This window comes from Carassius carassius, chromosome 5 (genome assembly GCF_963082965.1).
Source record: "Carassius carassius chromosome 5, fCarCar2.1, whole genome shotgun sequence".
Classification (NCBI taxonomy): Eukaryota; Metazoa; Chordata; class Actinopteri; order Cypriniformes; family Cyprinidae; genus Carassius; species Carassius carassius.
The window spans coordinates 24,173,423-24,195,181 of NC_081759.1; the positions used below are offsets into that span (position 1 = coordinate 24,173,423).

Sequence of the window (21,759 nt, forward strand, 5' to 3'; positions counted from 1 at the left end):
CCCACAGGAGTCACTTCATCCTTTAAATATCCCTGCAGTGCTCTGTTTCTACATTAATCACTTAACCTAAAGCTCAGATGTTCTCCTCTCCCTCACAGTCATCACTGCCAACACATGCTGGAGGAACAGCAGACACCTTGTCCTGAGCTCGCCGAGAACACTGTTGTAATCAGACTCTGCCTGTTTCTTGTGTTACTTCATTTATATGGAAATGAAAAGATAAGTTCAACTTTTGCTTGCTTACTAGAAAGCATCACCATAGTTTTAAGGAGATATTACCTTGATAAAACCATGTTATTTTAGACATGTATAGTTACAGTCCCATGGTTTTTAGACATGTAGCATAGCATTTTTTAAAATAGAAATATTCTGTAACAATGTAAAATAAAGTAAAAATCTTGATAATGATGATTAGCAAAACAATCTGGTTCCTTACCGTAGTGAGGTATGATGGCCCAGGCCATGGCGGAGGCATAAATCTCTCCAATCATCCAGAACATGCAGAGCCAGCTTAGATGCTCTCCACGCTTCTCTCTTGCCAATACCTCAGCAAAGTATGAGAACACAATGGGCACTGCTCCACCAATCCTGAAGGACAAGACAAGGAAGAATAAAGTTCAGAGGGTCCAAAAGCTCAGTAAATTATGACAGCTGTTTCTAATTTCATGTACTTTACTTTATAGTGTAATTTTAAAACATGGATCTGTGGACTTATTTAAGTTGTGTTTAATCGTGTAATCTAAAGCTTGTCATTTCTTTTAAATCACCTTGTTACCATCACCAAACGGAAATGCAAAAATTATTTCAAAATCGTTTCCCAAACGATCTGCCATTGGTTGAAAAATAGCTTAAGAAAGTATTGATAATGATACACTTATCAGAAGAACCAACCTAAAAAGGTCTTTTGCTGCACAATATGCAGACAAAAAATTATTTTAAGACTAAAAAATTACAAATAAAAATTTTTTTTCACTTGAGATCAATAAAGAACACTCCTAGCTTATGTCAATTCCAATTAAACAGAAAACACTTTATTGGTGTAAAGTAATCGACTAGATTGAATTAAAACGCTATACTCTGTGTCCACAGAAAAACAAAATGAGTCTATTCCCAAAAATGGGAATATTCTTAAGTTCAATATTCAAATAAAAACATTGTAATTGAATTACTAAATGTAGGCATTTAAAAGAATCAAAGAAGAACCAAAGTTCTTTTTTTTAAGTAAGGATGCATTAAATTAACACTTTTATTCAGTAAGGATACATTAAATTGATCAAAGGTTACAGTAAATATTTTTAGACTGTAAAAAAAAATCTACTTCAAATTATTTATTTATTTTTTACTTTCTATTCGCCTTCAAGGCAAGGCAAGTTTATTTATAAAGCACATTTTGTACACAATGGTAATTTAAAGTGCTTTACATAAAAGAAAGTAAAATTATCATGAAAAACATATAATAATAATCACAAAAATAAAACAAGGAATTTAAAAACTTTGAAAATGATTTAAAAATTGACTTAAAAATAATTTAAGACTGTTAAAAATAGAACATGATTTTACATAAAATACAGTGCAATCATTTCGGGTTGCATAAAATACAATGCAATCACAATCACTATTGTCATTCAATAAATGCACACCTAAACAGAGTTTTGAGTCTAGATTTAAAAGTGGCTAATCTTTTAGCACATCTGATCTCTTCTGGAAACTGATTCCAACTGCGGGCGGCATAGTAACTAAAGGCAGACTCCCCTTGTTTTGTGTGAACCCTTGGTATTTCTAATTGACTCGATCCTAATGATCAAGGGCCTGAGGACTGGTGTGATATGCTCAGATCTTCTGGTTCTAGTCAGAATTCTAGCAGCAGCATTCTGGATTCTGCAGCTGTCCAATGGTGTTCTTGGGAAGGCCGGTGAGGAGACCATTACAATAGTCCACCCTGCTGGTGATAAAGGCATGAACAAGTTTCTCCAAGTCTGGACTGGAAACAAAACATCTAATTCTTACAATGTTTTTAGATGATAGTATGCTGATTTACAGTAGTTACTGCTTTGACATGACTACTGAAACTAAGGTCTGTCTCCAGAATCACACCAAGATTCCTGACTAGATTTTTAGTTGAATCAAGGTATGCGTTCACCTTGAAAACTTCATCTTTGTTCCCAAATGCAATGACTTGCAATGACTGATTATCAGAGAGAAAAGTGCTTTAGCCATGGACCCACAGACAGTCTCCGCCAGCAATGGAGAATCAAAGAGTCAAGAACGCAGCACTGTAGAGGCTATTGATCAAGCCAGATGTAATGTATTGCCTGTCTGAAAAAGACTATTATCTAAAGAATAGGAGAGACATTCTCATTTTAGAGGTGGGTTGATAAAAGATGCCCATTGTACAGTTCCTCATGATACCAACAGAGAATGCTTTCCAGAAACCCAAGTCAAAATGCAGATGGAGACTATGTCTAGGTAGTGTGCTAAATTTATATTTTCCTACGTCTGCGTTTACACACAAGAGCGGCAGAGATATTTTTACAGTTTTTTTTTTTTGAGGCAGTCTTCATTACAAACTTCACAAGAATCACCATAGGATGTACAGTATGTGCTCAAAAAAACCTACAAGGATATGGATTATGGTATCAAATATTAGCCACAATCATAACTGTATTTTCCCCATCAACATCTTTATACTTCTCTTCTTTATATCAACAGCTTTTTATTTTATATATATATATATATATATATATATATATATATATATATTGTATTACACCCAGACTATTGTTCAGCCTTTTAGAGTCTCTGCTGATAAAGGTTGATAGAAATTATTATGTCTTACCTGTCACTTTTTATCAATTTAATGCATCCTTACTGAATGTATGTTTCTATCAACAAAAATCTTACTGACCCCAAACATTTCAACAAAAGTCTAAATATTTATATATTTCTTTGTATTACTAAATCTAAAGTCTCTGTCAAGATCCACGTTTTGGACTTGACAAATGTAATATCTTGAAGATGTACCACAGATTGTGTGGTGAAGGAAACAGACTCACCCGAAGCCAGCTATCATGCGACAGAGCAGGAAGAAGCCATAGCCCTGCACAAAAGAAGACAGGAAGGCGAAGAAGCCATTCATGGACATGCAAATCAGCAGACACTGCCGTCTGCCCACCTTGTCAGCCATGCCTCCCCAGAAGAAGGCCCCTACCATCATCCCCAAATACACAATGCTGCCTGTAGTATAAGCAGATGGGGGGGGGACAAAGTGAAACAGTGAGAACACACAACTCAGGCGGAGAAATACACAGACTGACGCAGTCATATTCAGGAAAGTTTGTTTTTGTCTTCATTCTTGTTTGGTGGCTCATTTATATATACTGGTTTTTATGCAGTTGCTTCTAAGAGCGAGAACACCATTAAACTTTCATTTGACTGATGTTTTCACCTAAGGACTTTCTTTGTTGTTTTCTGGGTGAAATGAAGGAGACTTTCCGTGATGCTATAAGCAAGGAAATTTGTGTGCGGTAAAATGTTGATTATATAAGTAGCCCAAAGGAAAAACAAATAACCATTAAAAATGTATCGGACTTTAGTGATCTCAGAATTCTATATAGAAGACCTCATCACAGGATTTAACTGAAAAATAACTTCTGCTATTGTTTATTGTACTAAGATGCCTTTCATAGCAGAATTAGATGGTATACAGATAAAAAAAAAATGAATGTCTGTTAAATATACACAAAATATGAGTCAAATTTTTCCTAAATGATTACTTTGATGAACAATAAAATAAAAAAATAAAATAAAATAAAATAATGATATTCTTCTGTAGTAGACTGATTTTTCTATCTCTATTTAATCTGTTTAACATACAATTGAAAAAATGGGAAAAGCTTGGTTCATTAGAAGTAAACAAATTTACAGTTGAGGTCAAAAGTTTACACCCCCCTTTCAGAATCTGCAAAATGTTAATTATTTACCAAAATAAGAGGGATCATACAAAATGCATGTTATTGTTCATTTCGTACTGACCTGAATAAGATATTTCACATAAAATATGTTTACATATAGTCCACGAGAGAAAATAATAGCTGAATTTATAAAAATTATAAATAAATTTTTCCAAAAGGAAAAACCACGCATGTGTTTGATTTCTTATTTTCCCTAAAATCTTCCAAAAGTGGACATCTGCGTTGCAGATGTCCAGCATGGATACACCTGCTAGGAAGGCCTTGGAGGCTGCCATACCCCGTGTAGAGTGATCCTTGGCTCCCAGCAGCGGGGGAAGACGAGAGGACTCATAGGTGACGTTGATAGCCTCGACTATCCAACAACTAAGAGTCTGCTTAGATTCAGGAAAGCCCCTTTTGGGGGGACCATAGCACACTAGCAACTGGTCCGATTTTCTCCACAGGGAAGCTCTGTGGATGTATGTGTCCCGCGCTCGAACTGGACACATACCATTTAGCTTCTCTTGGTCGGGCTCCCGGAAGGGGGGAGGGCAGAGGCCTGCAGCACTACAGGTTGTGGCGTGACAGAGGGAACTTTAGGAACAAATCCCACTCAAGGGTATATAAATGCTTTAGCCATGCCGGGCGCAAATTCGAGATAAGTAGGGGCCACTAAGAGGGCCTGAAGATCTCCAACTCTCCTCAGAGAGGTGATAGCCAACAGAAAGGTAGTTTTAAGGGTCAGATGTCTGTCTGATATATCTTGTATTGGCTCAAATGGAGCTGATGGTCTCTGCACCATGAGGTGAAGAGTTTCCACCTCAGGGCGTACAGTTTCCTTGTTGAGTGAGCTCTGGATTGGAGAATGGTCTCAAAAACCTTGGTTGAGAGACCGGATGCTATGAGCTGTGCCCCCTCAGAGGCCACACCCACAGCTTTCACAACTCCGTTGAGGGTGAATTATCGTGCCCTGCGCCTGTGAGAGTAGGTCTGTCCTGATCGGTATCTCCCACGGAGAGCAGTCGAGGAGTGAGACCAGATCTGAGAACCATACTCGGCCCGGCCAGAACGGGGCTACTAACAACAGACGGACCCCGTCCCGGCGTACTCTTGCCACAACTCCCGGGAGCAGAGCAATAGGGGGAAATGCATACAGACAAAGCTTCGGTCAGGTCTGTACCATAGCGTCCAGTCCCAGGGGAGCTGTATGAACTAGAGAGAACCAAAGAGGACATTGTGATGTCTCTCGAGTCGCAAAGAGGTCCACCTGAGCTTTGCCAAAAATTCTCCATATCTGCTTCACCACCTCGGGGTGAAGCTTCCATTCCCCGGGCCTTGGCCCCTGCCTTGACAGTATGTCTGCTCCCACATTCCCACAGGAATATACACTGCTCTGATTGAGAGGAGTTTGCCCTTGGACCACACAAGGATCTGGTGCGCCAGCTTGTACAAGGGGCGCGAACGCAGACCTTCCTGGTGGTTGATATAAGAGACCAACGATGTGTTGTCGCTGCGCACCAACACATGGTGACCCCTCAGGTCTGGGAGGAAGTATTTTATTGCTCGATAAATGCCTAGAATCTCTAGACAATTGATATGCCATGTCAGATGGTGACCTCTCCACAGACCACTGGCAGGGTGGTTACTCATGACCACACCCCAACCAGTGAGGGACGCATCCGTCGCTAGTGTTACAGGGTGACAAGGAGCTCCCAGCACCGGGCCCTGATTCAAGAACCAAGGTTTCTTCCACATGTCTAAGGCATGGAGGTATCGCCGTGTGACCTTGATAGTTCGAAGTGGAATCCCCCTCGGGGAAAATCCCTTGGTCTTGAGCCACCACTGTAGGAGTCTCATGTACAGCAGGCCAAGAGGTATCATGTTTGACGCAGCTGCCATCAGACCCAACAATCTCTGAAATTGTTTGACAGTGAGTGACTGGCCTTCTTTGAATCTCTTGACTGACATGAGGATCGACACTATATGAGCAGGGGACAGACGTGCCTGCATCGTGGTCGAATCCCACACTACCCCTAGATAGGTGGTTCTCTGAACTGGAGAAAGTATACTTTTCTCGCCGTTCAGTCTCAAACCCAGCTCCCCCATATGTGCAAGAACGACATCTCGATGTCGAAACACCATCTGCTCTGATTGAGCTAAAATCAACCAATCGTCGATATATAATTGAGAATGTGGATGCCCTGCATATGCAGAGGAACCAGAGCCACATCTACACATTTCGTGAACGTGTGGGGTGAGAGTGCAAGGCCGAAGGGAAGTACTCGATATTGGTAAGCTTCGCCCCTGAAAGCGAACCTCAGAAACTTCCTGTGTTGTGGAAGGATGGAGATATGGAAATATGCATCTTTGATATAGTCCTCGGATCTGATTTGAGCTACAACATGCATGATTGTGAGCATTTTGAACTTCAGTGACATAACTGATCGATTTAGAATGAACGATGTAGATCTATGATCGGAAGCAACCCCCCCATCCTTCTTCAGAACTATGAAATACAGGCTGTAAAACCCAGACTCCCTGTCTTGAGAAGGGACCATCTCGATGGCCTCCTTCCTTAATAGGGTTATTCGCTTCTTGTTCCATAACCAGAGCCTGCTCGGGGCCGACTAGCGTCGGAGTTACCCCATTGAATCTCGGTGTTGGAGAGCCGAGCTGAATACGGTAGCCTTTTTCTACTGTGCGCAGGACCCATTGAGATACATTTGGCAGTAGTTTCTATGCTACTAAATAATCTACTAAGGGAATCAGTCTCTCAAGACTGATCTCTGGTGTTACTGAGACAGCCAGATTGGTATTTCTTTGACCTGGCCGTTTCTGAGACCCCCAAAGGGGTGGCGAGCCTCTCAGCTCTGCTATGCACGCGGGCGGAAGATACTGAGAACGGCGCATGCTGGAGGCCGGTGCACCCTGGAGCTCTGGCAGGGTTGGCAGACTGACCCACTGAGGGCAATGAGGCGAGACGGGCACCCTGTAATGCGGTGTACCCTGCTCTACCCCAGCAGGGGCTGCCCTCTGAAGCCCTGACCCCCCGGCGTCAGGACTTCTTGGCCGAGGACTTCTTAGCTTCGATCACTGCCCTAAGATCTTGTTTGGGCTTAGAAGTCCCCAACCGAGAGCTCTGTTTTTGAGCCTCTCTATATAAGGAGCTGGCATGCAGCTGGGGCATCTCTCTCGCAGATGCCCCGAAAGAGCGACGAGGGAGGAACTTATGGAATGGCGCCGTTGTTTACGTGCCTCCTGAAAACTGTCGACAACTGAGCTGACAGCGTCGCTGAACAGGCCAGAAGGCTGGAGCGGGGCGTCCATAAGGCAGACCCTGTCCTTCTCCTTCAGACTCTATTTAAGCTGTTTTGTCAGATATAGAGAGCATAATATAGAGAGATCAGGAGAAATTGGTGGATTGATAGTTGTATTTAAAGAGATGCACTGACACTTTTTACACAGAGCATGTGCTGCAATGTACAAAACCTTTTGGAGATTTGCTGATTTTTCAAAGTGTCAATTCTCAACTGATACAGCAGCTTTCTTTGTGACCAAGCACTAACAATTATGCTGTTGTAGAACCAACACAGCAATTAATCCTTCAAAGTCGACTGATGCTCTAGAGCATCAAAGTGCGCACGCCTGACATCTATTAATAGCTTCGGAATGGATTAAGGTATTAACTTACTTTTTTTTCTATGAAAAAGCTGACATTCGTCTGTGTAATAATGAGCAGACTGTGTTGGCTTCCACGAATGATAAGCCTTCCGATCTTCTACAAGCATTTAGTAAAAAAAAAAAAATTAAGCCTTCCGTTTTTGAGTGCAAATCTATAGCATTTTACCGCAAAACAGGTACTTTACCCTATCAAATGATATATAATGCTGTTGGTGTGTGAACCAATCACAGACCAATATAAAACAAACAAGGACATTATCAGGTGTCCTAGGAACGTAAAAAAGGGAGGGGTTATGAATAAATTTCGCCCGTCTTCTCCTCAGACACAATCTTTTATATATTTACGGTCTTTGGACACGATAAATTTGGATTACTGTGGAGATAGACGTTTTTGTACTGGTCAGATTTTACATAAAATCAGCATGGCCAAACGAAGATTCACTGCCGAGCAAGCTACTGCAATTATTTTTTTGGAGAGCGACGAGAGTGATAACTGATCTGATCCAGACCGATTTGATTCAGATGAAGAGGATCAAATTCTGGACGGAATCGATCCATTTGAGGAGTAAGTATGAAGGCAATATATTGCTAATAATATATTGTCTAATATGTATTGTGTCATTTTTTTTGTAAAATTATTTTATTGTCAGAAATAACGGTGCAGTAATCAAATAATGTGTGCCATTTCTTTTAGTAAGTAGATTTAAAAATTCTTGTTTCAGACAAATTCATCTTTGTCTGCTACATAAACGGTGGTACAGTAGCCTATCGCTAAAATGAGATTGCAGATTAGGTCGCATGTAGTCCATCTTCATTTTTTGCAAAGTAATAAGCTATATTTCGTTTACTTTACTTGTCTATTTTATTGTGTTACTTTTAGGGACATTTTATTGTAGCTTTTCAGAAATAATGGTGCAGTAAGCCTTATCTAAGGCCTATACTACTTGTCTACATAAAGCTGAAATGGGGAGGGGGTTTGGTTTAGACATTGTATTTACTCATATTTTCTTATTTACATCATATTTACTATGATAAAGTAATATCATTTACATGATACTATTATAACACTTTACATCATTACTATGATAATAGTAATAATAATTTTGTAGTTAGAAGTTCTATGACTCTTTACTTGATGTAAAAAATACACACATGATGATGAATAGCTAATCTTTATTTACCACATTGTAATAAAGGCTGTACAACTTTTGATTGTAAAAGTGTATCTTTCTTCTCTGTCATTATGTAATGTGTTTGTTTTATATGTTTGGCGATGCAGTGGCTGTATTCGTCAGCCCCCAAAAAATGTCCCATTGGGACAATAAAGTATACCTAACCTAACCTAACCTAATATTCTGTGTTTTTCCCCAAAAAACGGATGGTGACTACAGTCACAGCAATGTAAATATTTATTTTGTTTCTTTATATTTTTTCACCCACTTTTTTACAGGTGTTCTAAACCCTTTGAAGAATCAATATTTGATGTAAAATCCCTTATTCATTATGGTTTACTATTTTTATATAATAAAAAACAAAAATGTTAACTTCCGTTTTTTGTATTTCTTGGTGATATATCACATCAGAACCCATACAAGTGTCTCAAGAAGTGTATTGTCAATGCATGCACCTTATAGCTGAGAGTCTATAGAATCCAGAAATATGACTCTCTTCACTCTGCTATGAAAATTGACCCGTTCAGAAGCCGAAATATTAACATAGTGCCTGGCGGACTTAAAACCCCTTAGACCTTGAAGGGTTAATAGTGAGAAGTAAACTGCTTTGCTGGTACAGTAACAAACCTGCTAAATAGATTCACTTTGGAGATGGAGGACTTGTGATTATACAATTGCGTTTATTTAATGAAGCAGAACGTGCATATGATAAATGCATGTCTCACTTTCTAATAATACAGACTCATAAAGGCATAAAAGACACATTTGTCTGTAGATGTCCATTACTTTTAATGAAGACTCCTGAGATCATGTCAGTCATTTCACTCTTCAGCAAGCTGCCCAATTATAAAGGTCACACCTAAACATTTATTTATCTTTCAATTAAAAAAAAAATGCCAAAAAACATATTTTAGTTACTTAAAAGCTCCCATCCTAATCCACCATAAATGTAAAAGAGCAACCAGTATTACTATTGTGATTACCAATTTAATGTTATTTTTTAAACATTTTTTATTTATTAACTAATTATTTGCATTTGCATTATTATAGCACTGATTGAGTAGCAAGCATAGTTTTTTTAAATTATTGGATAATAAAGTTAAATACATTACATTTATAAAGTCACATACATTATTAAAAATGTTATACAAAAAATAAACTCATACAGTTTTGGAGCAACATGAGAGTAAATTATTTTTGGTTGAACTATCCATTTAAGCATATGCAGTGAAAATCAACAACAAGTAATAATAAAAGTCTGCATTAATCCAGCTATCAAAGCTGTTTGTCTCTTGTGGCTTACTGAAGCTGTAGTGCCATTAGACAGGTGATAGTGAGTGAGTCTGCTGCTTAGTGGAGCTGTATGAAAGCAGTTTAGCGATGACTGGGGCTGTTGGCACAGCAGGAAATGCTGGTGTATGGAGTCCTGTAGGGGACAAGTGCTTATGGCTGATTATGTTTTCTCAGTGGGGTCCAGTGGGGTTGATTGTCAACTTTAAGGGGGAAGTCGTGGCCTAGTGGTTAGAGAGTTTGACTCCTAACCCTAGGGTTGTGGGTTCAAGTCTCAGCCCGGCAATACCACAACTTAGGTGCCCTTGAGCAAGGCACCGAACACCCAACTGCTCCCCAGGTGCCGCAACATAAATGGCTGCCCACTGCTCTGGGTGTGTGTTTACTGCTGTGTGTGTGCATTTTGGATGGGTAAAATGCAGAGCACAAATTCTGAGTATGGGTCACCATACTTGGCTGTATGTCACATCACTTTCAACAAAGCTGAGAATCATACACAGTTATTCTAAGCTAAAAAAATGACTGTTGAATGGAAATGAAATGTACAATAACAATAACAAAGAGATTAAACTACAAACATACAATGTCCATGATTTTACAGTTATTATTAAATAAGAAACATCATAAAGCAAGAATGCTGTTGTGATAACCTTTGACGGTGGTGATCACGGTGGTGATCACTTATACTGTATAGCTACAACAGTTCAGTATTGAGTAACTTATGTTTTAAAAACAATATTTTAAATTATTTCCAAATGAAGCCAAAGTTGAAACATAACAGTCACACGTAATTTGTATGGCGTGTGGTAGCTGGGGAGTCTCAGAACAAACAATTTATTTGTACTGTTCCTGTTTTGAATGAACTGGTTGAATGAATGATTCAATGTGTCATAAAGATATTAACTGCATCCGAAAACTTAGGCAGCTGATTTGCTGCCTCACTGCTGTATGATGCAATGACTTTGCAGGCAGCGTTTTTGCATGAAGGCACCTCATGAAACTGATTTCGGACAGACTTCTGAGGCAGCGTTATGGTTTAATGATCTACAACAAAATAGAATGAGTTTTTGTGATAACTAAACAAATATCTAATTACTATAATAGTGATTTCTCGTTAGAAATAACATTAAAAGTGCAAAAAGTTAATCAGAAATATACATTTACACACAAACTGACCACCAAACACAACTTTCAAACTTCCTTCTTTTTTTTCTTTTTTTTACTTTTTTTTAGCTCAACCATCATGGAATGGAACGGACAGGATTGTGGGATATCAAAGGCAGATAAGGATACATCTATGCTGCCTTCAAAATTCTATCAGATGAAGGTACCTCTGGAGATAGGAAGTAAAGCAGAATTTGGATTCCAAAAAACATATTTTAGTTACTTAAAAGCTCCCATCCCAATCCACCATAAATGTAAAAGAGCAACCAGTATTACTATTGTGATTACCAATTTAATGTTATTTTTAAACATTTTTGATTTTTTAAAGGAGCACTGCGTAGGTTCTGAAATTTCTAACCGTTACTGACAGCAGTGGCCGTTAGAGGAACTGCAGCCAGTCTCATGCTCGTTCTCAGTGCGCACGCTCTTTTTTTTTTTTTTACTTACTAGGAGTGTCCGTGGGTGTTTGAATTGTGCTGGAGGCTGGTCGCTTCTTTCCATCCGCAGAGTCCATTTGAAAACACTATTGCCGCTGCTTATTATAATGGCTAGCGTGCCGTAAGGTTGTAAGCCCAAGTAGACGAGAACGCGCATGACGTCACATTTTGTGAATTTTCGCGCCAATTCAGGCCCAACTCCTCCTCACACAATTGAGCCTACAAACTGATAGAGGCAACCGTGGTGGACAGTCGAGGTGTCATTCTTTTTTTTTACATCATGGTTGGCTCATACATGTACAAATTAAAACTCTATCTTAAAGATTTTTTTTTAAGTAAAAACCTCCACATAGCTCCTTTAACTAATTATTTGCATTATTATAGCACTGATGGAGTAGCAAGCATAGATTTTTAACATGCCTAACATGCCTTGATGCCTTCCTGCCTTGGAATGCTGTCTCCGAAGGGATAGAGCTGTAATCGGGCCTTAAAAGTTAGGCCCGACAGGACCCGAGCCCGACAAGTACATTATGACTGACAGCTTTTTAAAAGCCCGAACCCGTTTACAGCCTGACATTATTCAAATGTGCACACACACAGATCTTTTTCCTTGTGTCAAGAATTAGTCATTTATACATGTTTTAACATAATTTATTCATAACTAATGTAGACTAGGCCACTTGGAAGTTGGAATAAAGAAATAAAATAAATCCTGTGACATCTTAACATCTCAGCACTCTAAATAGAAAAAGGCTAATTTAGCCTATAAATAGACCAACGCACCAATAAAAATGAGTTTTTTAAACAAATTAAATTAATATAATTTTAAATTAAGATTGGTATTTGGCAATAACGAAATTAAGATAAAGGCTCCGCCGGATTTGCTTCGCCACTAGCAGCTGACATGTAATAAAAGAATAATGCCAACATTAGCGTATATACTCTGTCCACATTATGCATTTAAAGCCTGGAACACACCAAGCCGACACCGACGAACTAGCGCTGATGAAAGCCAACTGTGTTGTCGCCTCGCGTCGGGGTAAAAAGCTGCACTTGAACACACGAGAGAACTACTGCCGACTGTTAGGTAGAATGCGCGTTCTGCGCCTGCGTGTAAATGAGACAACTGTCTATTTCTGCAGATATATTCGTCCATATTCGTCATTCAAAAAGGGAAACTGACGCTGCCGGCTGAAGTTATACAAACCGTAAACAAAGCAGTGCGTGCTTACTGTTTTGAATATTAATCCTGCTAAACACTTTCTTTATTCCACTCCTCTCGTGTTAATATTGAAATATTCACCAAGGAACAATCAGGTATAAGATGACATATCATTAGAACAGCCTCTATCTGTACCATTTTGACTTTGATCGCTGTTTTGCTATTATTCTTGTCCACTGACTCGTTCACTAAGCTGAACAGCCAATCAGAGTTCCCTCTTTCACCGACGGCCCGACGCCGATTCAACATGTCGAATCGGCAGAAGAAAAGCCGACGGGGACCAATTTCAGCCGACGGTGCGGAACACACTGAGGAAACTTAGTCGGTCGACGCACAAAAACTGCCCGACGGCCGACCGTCGGCTTGGTGTGTTCCAGGCTTAAGACTCAATTAATATTTAGTTATCATTTGAAAAACCTTTGCTCACAGAGATTAGGCTAATTAGATTAGGCTTAAGCCTACATGTTTTTGTGGAGGAAAATAATTGAATCCACTGTAGATGTCTTCAGCGCGTTCCTGCGATCACTGATGGTGCATCATTATTCACTCATTATTCTCATTATAAACATAGTCAAAACTTTTCCACACCTCGAAACACATCACATGACCACTCGTTTACCTTGCAAACCGGGGCACAAGCCCGAGCCCGCGTAAGATTATATAAATTAAGCCCGAATCCGACCAAACCGGGCGGGTCCCATCGGGTACCCGGTTTAGAGTTTTAGCATGCATCCACTGTTGCTGCCTACTGGCGTAAAAAAGAAACCCACACTGTCAAATCCCTACCACTAATTTACAGTCTGTATGGAAACTGAAACCAAGGTCAAGAACACTGATAAAAAAAAAGATCCATTACTTGAAATACCATTTAGTTCTCCAGATATTGTTACCTCTCTAAATTCACACTGTAAAAAAGTATGTGATCAATAAGTTATGGTAACTTTTTTATATTACTTTAAGTCAACTCAACTTCAATGCAATTTTTTAGGTTTTATAAGATTCAACTTATTTTTAAGTCAGTTTAATAGAATTTAAGTTGAAATTACTTGTTAACCCAAATTAAATAAATTTAAACATTTAAAGCAGCAACTGAACTTAGATTTTTAACTTGAAATAGGCAGAATGTTTACATTCCCCTAAGAAACTCTGCATTGCCTGACAAAACTGGCGATGAAACCAAAGAGAACCAAAAAACCTTTACATTTTTCCCATATTTCATACTATAGTAATCATGGCCTTTTGTCAAAAGCTAGTGATTACCATGATCCTTTTTTAGTTATTAATAACTAATTCTAACTATTAAGAGTTATTAATATTACTATTAACAATAATGTTAGACCAATAAACTACATCGTAATGTGAAAATAGTGATAACCAGTCACAATTTTAGTTCTTTTGGAAGGTAGACCAAGAGGAAAGCACAAGTGCTCATTTGTTCAGGGCTTTTTAAAAATGAATCACTCCCATAAGACGGGTAACTCACAAATGAAACAATAAACTATATTTTTACTACCTGGATTGATGTGATTTTTCCATTGTCAGCTTGTTTTTAGGATCTGTGCGTTAAAAACATCTGGGTGTATGGAGCAACAAAGCTGAAATGATTGTTGCAGTATGATTTATATTCTGTTGCTGAATATCTGGGCCATAAAATTCAAAAGAGAGCATTAAACAGAGAACTGAACGAGAATAAAAGGTTTGGCAAAATAGAGTCAGAAAGGCAGGATTATTTTAAGCAAATGTTCTCTGTAAAATCAAGTGTGTGTGTGTGTTTATAATTATATATATATATATATATATATATATATATATATATATATATATATATATATATATCTGCCTTTTTCTCTCTCGCACACATTGAGAAGCTCTGCAGGTCTTGTAATCTCTGCAGTGGCTGATTTCACTGCAGTTTAGCCAAGCTTGTTGTCTCCTAGTCACCAATGCACAAAAAAAAGATAGATAAAGAGAATAATGAGAGAGGGTGGACAGAGAAAGAGAGCGAGAAAAGGGGTTATGATAAGATGTAGTAGATAAATCAGCCACAGATTTATAGACGAAGCTAGGCTCCTGAGTAATGGAAGATATATTACACAATGTGTTCACAACACCATCCATTACTGTAACTGTGTGATGCAGCAATTTTCCATTGCCTTCTTTCTATAGAATACTAAATGCCCCTTGGGTATAATTCATATATTTTAATCATGATGAATAGTCTAAATTGTAGTTGGGTAATAAAGCCAATAGACTGTGAAACTACATTGAACTAAATTGTCCTATACAGGCAGAAATGGCTCAAATAATGTCTGCATGTATGAACATATAACAAAAGTCGATTTCCTTCTCTAACTCATGATAGCCTTGAATAATGCCTGGGAGAATGATAGTTCATATCAAAGTGCACGTATGTCAGTAATGTTACACAACTTGTTCAGTCCACGTTGGTTCTGTTCATACAGAACATATCATCCAAACTCTCAAAATGTTGTTTCTTGAAAATTCACTTCAGCAAAATAATTTGGTCTCAGTAAAAAGCTCAAATAGAAAAGGCCCCTTATATTAAGCATCTGTTTAAACATTTGTTTAAACATCTCAATATTCTTCAAACTCGAAGTATAGTGTATGAATTTCTGCTGGTGACTTTTTTCTTTTTAGCTTGAAAGTATAAATCACTGTATACTGTGTATTGTATGGAAAAGAGAAGCCTGGGCATTCTGCTAAACTTCTTACTATTAGATTTCATGAAAGAAAAGCATACAGTACAGTATATGGTTTTTGAATGACTTGAGGATGATTAAATGACTACAGAAAATGAATGTGTGAATTGTGATAAGGTTTAAACATCAGAAGTGGAATGTGGCACTGTGCCATTCCGCTAGTCACACTATGATAGCAAACAGAAAAAGAGTCAACACTTGAATGCTAACTAGGACTTGCAGAAAGTTCATATTCTGCATCATCCCACACTAAATCACCACTGCATTACTGTGTCTGCTGGAAAACAGCCAATACCTTACTTACCTTACCGAGAGATATTCACTGTTTTACACGACTGAATTAGATTGTTGTTAGTCAGCAGGCTCTGAATTTCTGCCTGAATATCTGCTTGAAACAATGCATTGTTCTCTAGAAAAAAATTTGTAGTTAGTAGGTATTTTTAAAGCAACGATGACAGTACAGACTTTTATACTGTTACAAAAAGAAATCCATTAAAAAGAAATCCTTTCAAACTTTCTATTCATCAAAGAATTCTGAAAAAAAGATCATTGTATTAAGTAAAAAACATTTACAAAATATACTGTATACAGTATCTATCTATCTATCTATCTATCTATCTATATATATTTATATATATATAGATATATATATAAAATATTTACAATATTTCTGTTTTTACTGTATTTTGTTTTAAATAAAAGCAGCTGTTGTGAGTTTAAAAAGATTAAAAAGACATAAAGCATTTCAAAGCTATTTCTTTTGATCCCCATACAGTGTTTCAATCTTTCTGGATGAGGAGCAGAAAATTCTCCTGCTAATGACCGTATCTGATCTCAAAAGCCAGTAGCTGTACCGGCAGTCACAGCCGGCCACGTGCGATTATGTCTTAAAAGCCATTGACAGAGTAAGGACAAAGAGAGAGAGGGAGCATGAAAGAGAGGGAAGCAGAGCATGCCACACAATGCCCTCGGGGCTCTCCAGATGAGTGCATAAGTGAAGAAAAAGAAGGATAAAAAAAGAAGGATAGGGAGAAAGAGAGATACTCAGACTTGATTAAACTGATAAAACACATAAGAATGTCAATTTATATGAATATCAATGACATGACCCTAAACCAGGTCAATGAGAACTGTTTAAAGAAGTATCATACACTTGCTCAAGTAATATCAAATTACTTTGGTAATGTTGCTTTCTTTTTGTCCAGTATAGTAAACTGTCTGGCCACACTAAATAATAATCTACTTCTGAATACAACAGCCTACAATAATTACAAATACATATAATAGCTCATGTAATTCAAAAGAAAAAATACTACCGTTTATTTAATGTTTTTGGAAAATATTACTCTCATGCTCAACTTGACCATTTCATTCAAAAGTAAAACAATGATTTTGTGAGAGCATATTTTAATTTAAAATTGCTGTTTTCTTTTTAAATATTATTTTTAATGTAATTTTTACTGTGACAGTAAAAAAGCAACATTTTCCCCAGTAATAACTCCGGACTTTAATGTCACATAATCCTTCAGAAATCATTCCAATATATTTATTTGCTGCTTTTCGTTCATCGTTCAAGACCTTCGTTAATCTTTGGAACACAGATTAAGATATTTTTGATGAAATCTGAGAGCAAGGGTCCTACCACGGTCAAGGCACAGAAACGGTGTTAGGACCTTGTTAAAATATTCAATGTGACATCAGTAGTTCAAATGTTTTAGTTGTTTTAACAATTTCCTAAAGCTACGATAATACTTTGGGTGCAAAAAGAAAACTAAAATAACGACTTTATTCAACAATTCTTCTCCTCTGCATCACCCTAGGGCACCATTTTGGACACATGCACATACTCTGAATGTAAACAAGACACAGCTCGTGCTTGTTATACACCAACAGTACCACATGCATGCTTTGTTTATATGCAGGAAAAGCACACATACGGCAGTTTGTTTATTTAACAGGGACAATACACTAGGCATTGTTATACAGAGACAACCGATGCCGTGTACATAGGGCATATAGCATACAGCTAGTTTGCAGCCCTCGTCCCTGGCCTCTTCTGAGGCACGGTATCACAAAATGGTTACAGGTTTGGAATGACATTAGGGTGAGTAATTGATTATATCATTTTCTGCATTTTTGGGTGAACTAAGCCTGGCACTAGCCACACCAAGCTTACGGATTGAATTCCCAGGGAATGTATGATTGTTGAAATGCAAACGTTGCATACAATGTGTGATATGCATGAATATAGTGTTTATTTACAGTAGTTACATTCCTTCTATATTCTTACCTAGCCATCCAGAGCTCGAGTCAGGCACACACATATCCGTCTCTGCACTAGGAAGAACAAAGCCCACAACGAAGACCTCCACACCATCAGACATGAGCGCCAGGCCCAGAGTTAAGAACAGCTGCCACTGAAACCTGCCATGTCCACACTCCTGTATGATGAGCTCGTACTGCTGCACCAGCTCCTCCTCGTCCGCCTGCCTCTCGTTCTCCAGCTCTCTCCGGTCCTTCCCAGGAGCCAGCTGTCCATCTCTGGCCTTTGCATCCGAGGGGATCCCCTGGTACTCCCCTTCATATATCTCATCTTCATCATCGTGACCCTCAGTGGCGTCACTGGATCCCTCTTCATCATTGGCGTCATTTCCTGTGTAGTTCCCACCCGGCTGGCTGTAGTAGTCATCGTCTTCATCCTGGAAGCGCTGGTAGGAGCTTCTGTGGGAGTACTCGTCTGAGGCACGGTCCACAACTTTGATGACCTTCTTAACAGCTTGTCGTTTGGTCTCCTTAGCAATGTCTCTGGCACCCTTCATGAGGGAAGACGTGTCTTGTGGAGCTGTATCATCCATGATTAGATGGTGGACGGAAAGAGGTCTGCAGTCACCACAGAAGAGGTGCTTTTGCCTTTATGGCTCTCATGAGTCTGGGAGAAACACAGGTTTAAAGTTATATTGTGAGGGCTAAAGCTTTGGGTTACATAGGTCATAAAACTATGCACTTTATTTAGCATTTTTTTGAAACAAATGTTATAGACTGCAGTATAGTTTAATGATCGTACACAGAAAGTGAACTAACTTTTGTATGGTGATGAAACACCATGTGATCATAATCCCTGCCATACTGCGAGCCATGTACACCATGTGAATGAGTCGGGGACTTTACAACAGCTAATGGATCAAGAGAGTGAGCTTGTTTCACTTTCATTGTGTTTACATGCCGCTGGGAAGCTGAGTGCTCAGGCTGTGGAGTAATCCATTATTGGCTGACTGAATGGATGTGGACCATGTATCTGTCTGAGAGGTCCGGCAGCCCCAGTGAACTGCATGATTGGCCCCTCGGTGAAGACACAGCACTTCCCCCAATCTACCTGCGTAATGCTGTGGGATCTGCTCACAAATGATGGACGGTAGAATCATCCGCGTAGATCATCAGCTGTAACAGCTTCAGATAACACTATACCATTTCAAATACAACTATATCTAAATCAGTCTGAGATCATTTCCTAACTGAAAAGCAGCATTCTCCGTGTTTTACTGATCGGACTAGGAACAGCTTAACCTGAGAGCACAGTTTAGGTACAATCAGTCGCAAGTGGATTGAAAATAGGCCTCATGATAGCCTCTGTCGAAATGATGTATGGTGTTTCTGTTCTCTACGCCTTCTCTGGTGCACTGGGGTCAGGTTCTATGCTAGAACATTACAGCATATTTGCCAAGCTGGCATTAATAACAATGGTTTTAAGAGGCAAGCTGTAAAATTACCTGTCGATATGTTTAAGATAAGGAGAGGGGGCAAATGTGAAAAAAAAACTCAATGTGGCATTTCAAATCATTTCAGCCTATAAGAAAAAAATCAGTTTCAATATTTTACACAGTCAGTGAAATTTCTTTCATTTTCGGGGTGTAAAATAGGCTAAATAGTTTAAGTTCTTTACATATATGTGTTGCTACAATAGATGCTACCCTGATGTTTATTTTTTTCTTAAGAATAAGTGTAATACTCACAGAAGTGATTAATATTAGGAAGAAAAAACATAAAGTGCTAACGATTTTAAATTTGAACAGTTATTAGTATTTTTAAGGACGGCCTTAAACAGACAAGACAGCTGAAAGAGTGAATGTCCTTTTGTTGTTGTTGTTGTTGTTGTTGTTGTCAGGCAGTGTGAATAAGCCAGGTCCAATCTCCTAATGGTTTGGAGAGGACATAATCACATTAAAACAAAAAACATGACCTTGTCTATAAGAAGGACAGGGAATCTTGTGCTAAGAGATTGCTTCGGGAATTTATTATATTATGGAGAAAGAGGAAAGAAGAAACGTTTTGGGGAAGGTTGAACTAGCTGGTGAAAATGTTTATGAAAATCCAAGCAAAATCCAAAGCATGTGCTGTCTACACCAATTTTACTAACATTACTTTGTTTTTTTCATTTTGAATACAATTCTTCCGTTTGTGCAAAAGGCCTCATTCAGCCATAAATTCATCAAGACAACAACAGATTTCTTGTTCAGCAAATTTTCGTTTTCATCCAGGATAGTTTTTTAATAGTTGAACATATTTTAGGCCTCAGCACTCAACACACAAGAACACTGATAATCATCAAATGTAAAATAATAATAATAATAATAAACAAATTTTTAAATCAAACCAAATAACTAACAATAATAACATGTTTAAATGAAGCCAGCAAACAGCGAAACAATAAGTCTATGACAGTAAGTGCATAATTCATGCTGCATTGCTGAACTCACAAACCCTAAAACTCACATTACCTTTTAGCAATATGAAATTCAGTTGTCACAAAGACAACCGTGTTCATCTATTTAGGACAACATTTGGAGGAATATTAAGAAAACTGCATTTTTTTCAGCATACCCTGTCAGCACAAGATTTTTTGTCTGACAGTGCGTCGTGACAACTGAACAGATGGAGATGAAAATCATTTTGAAGCCTTCCTCTAGTCTCAATTAATTTTTAATTCTATCTGAATACTTTTTGCAAATATTATGGCATGACAGTATACAGTTATTTTATCTAAAAATGACAATGTTGAGTTATGGCAAGGAAAACACATTTGGAAGAAGCAGTAGTCTACTTTTACAATGTAAATGAATCCCTCTGAACATGTTTAACAGTATTCTAATGTACCGTAATTGCTCTATACATACATATGTTCATCTTGAATCTGTGAAACATCAGGGTATGATGACGCACTGGCATGCATGCTAAAGAGAAAAAAGTAGGCTGGGATTATATGAGGCTTGTCGCTCTCAATCACGACACGGCCGGCTGCATCACTCTGCAGGTAATTCAATAAAGCCTATTCTGAATGGGCAGAGCAAACCTTCCCACCAGCATGAGCACTGCTACAGGAGCAGATTCTAATCTTAACATCGGACATGTGTTCCCAGTCATGCAAACTAAACGCAACAGACAAAAAAAAAAACCTTACAAAAAAGTCTTGAGGATGCCAATCTTAAAGGACATTTACTGCATATTTACACAATGCACCAAATAAATGATTTATCTCTGAATTGCCTTAGTGGTTATGCAGCCTAATGAGGCAAATGCATGCAGCTGAACTATATGAAAGCAAAGATAAAAGGCTGGTCAATGCAGCATCACTGATGAAATGCTCTACAGTCCTCAAGGATACAACCTTAGAATTACTGTAGAGCTGAATGAGTTTAAAGTGCATGACTAAAATGAAAAGCTGGATTGGTCTCCGCTTTTATAGAAAGCATGGCCACAATTGTTTTAATTCATTTTCTTTTATAAAATGGCTAAACAGGAGCATTTTACAGCCAGTTTATCCATAATCAAAAAGAATTTTATGGTATTTAAAGTTTCAAGACTTTGGAAAACAAACTTGTCTCAGTCTAATAAAGCTGAATGAAAATCACCCATTAAGTGACATGGCTCAATGAGCCTATTAAACCTTATTTGACTCAAAACAAAGACTCAAAATTTGGCTGTAAATGATTTTGGCCATGTGTGTAATTATCTAAGATAAAAAAAATAAAGTAGGCTTATGAAAATATAAATTAAAAAAATAGAAAGAAAAAATACAGTATTGGACATAGAAAGTGGGTGCTGTAAAAATAATGTACTAAACTAATA

The 21,759-nt window shown here is 38.2% G+C and overlaps 1 protein-coding gene across 1 annotated transcript in view; it reads right to left on the reverse strand.

Moving 5' to 3' along the window:
* sv2ca (synaptic vesicle glycoprotein 2Ca) overlaps nucleotides 1–21,759 on the reverse strand; it is a 43,163-nt gene that overhangs the window by 20,488 nt on the left and 916 nt on the right. Inside the window, exons 2-4 of the mRNA XM_059550191.1 lie at nucleotides 17,927–18,565; nucleotides 3,054–3,234; nucleotides 437–588 (exon numbers count right to left, since the gene is read on the reverse strand). Coding sequence (XP_059406174.1) covers nucleotides 437–588; nucleotides 3,054–3,234; nucleotides 17,927–18,491 — 898 coding nt within the window. The 5' untranslated portion in view covers nucleotides 18,492–18,565. The remainder of the gene's footprint in view (nucleotides 1–436; nucleotides 589–3,053; nucleotides 3,235–17,926; nucleotides 18,566–21,759) is intronic.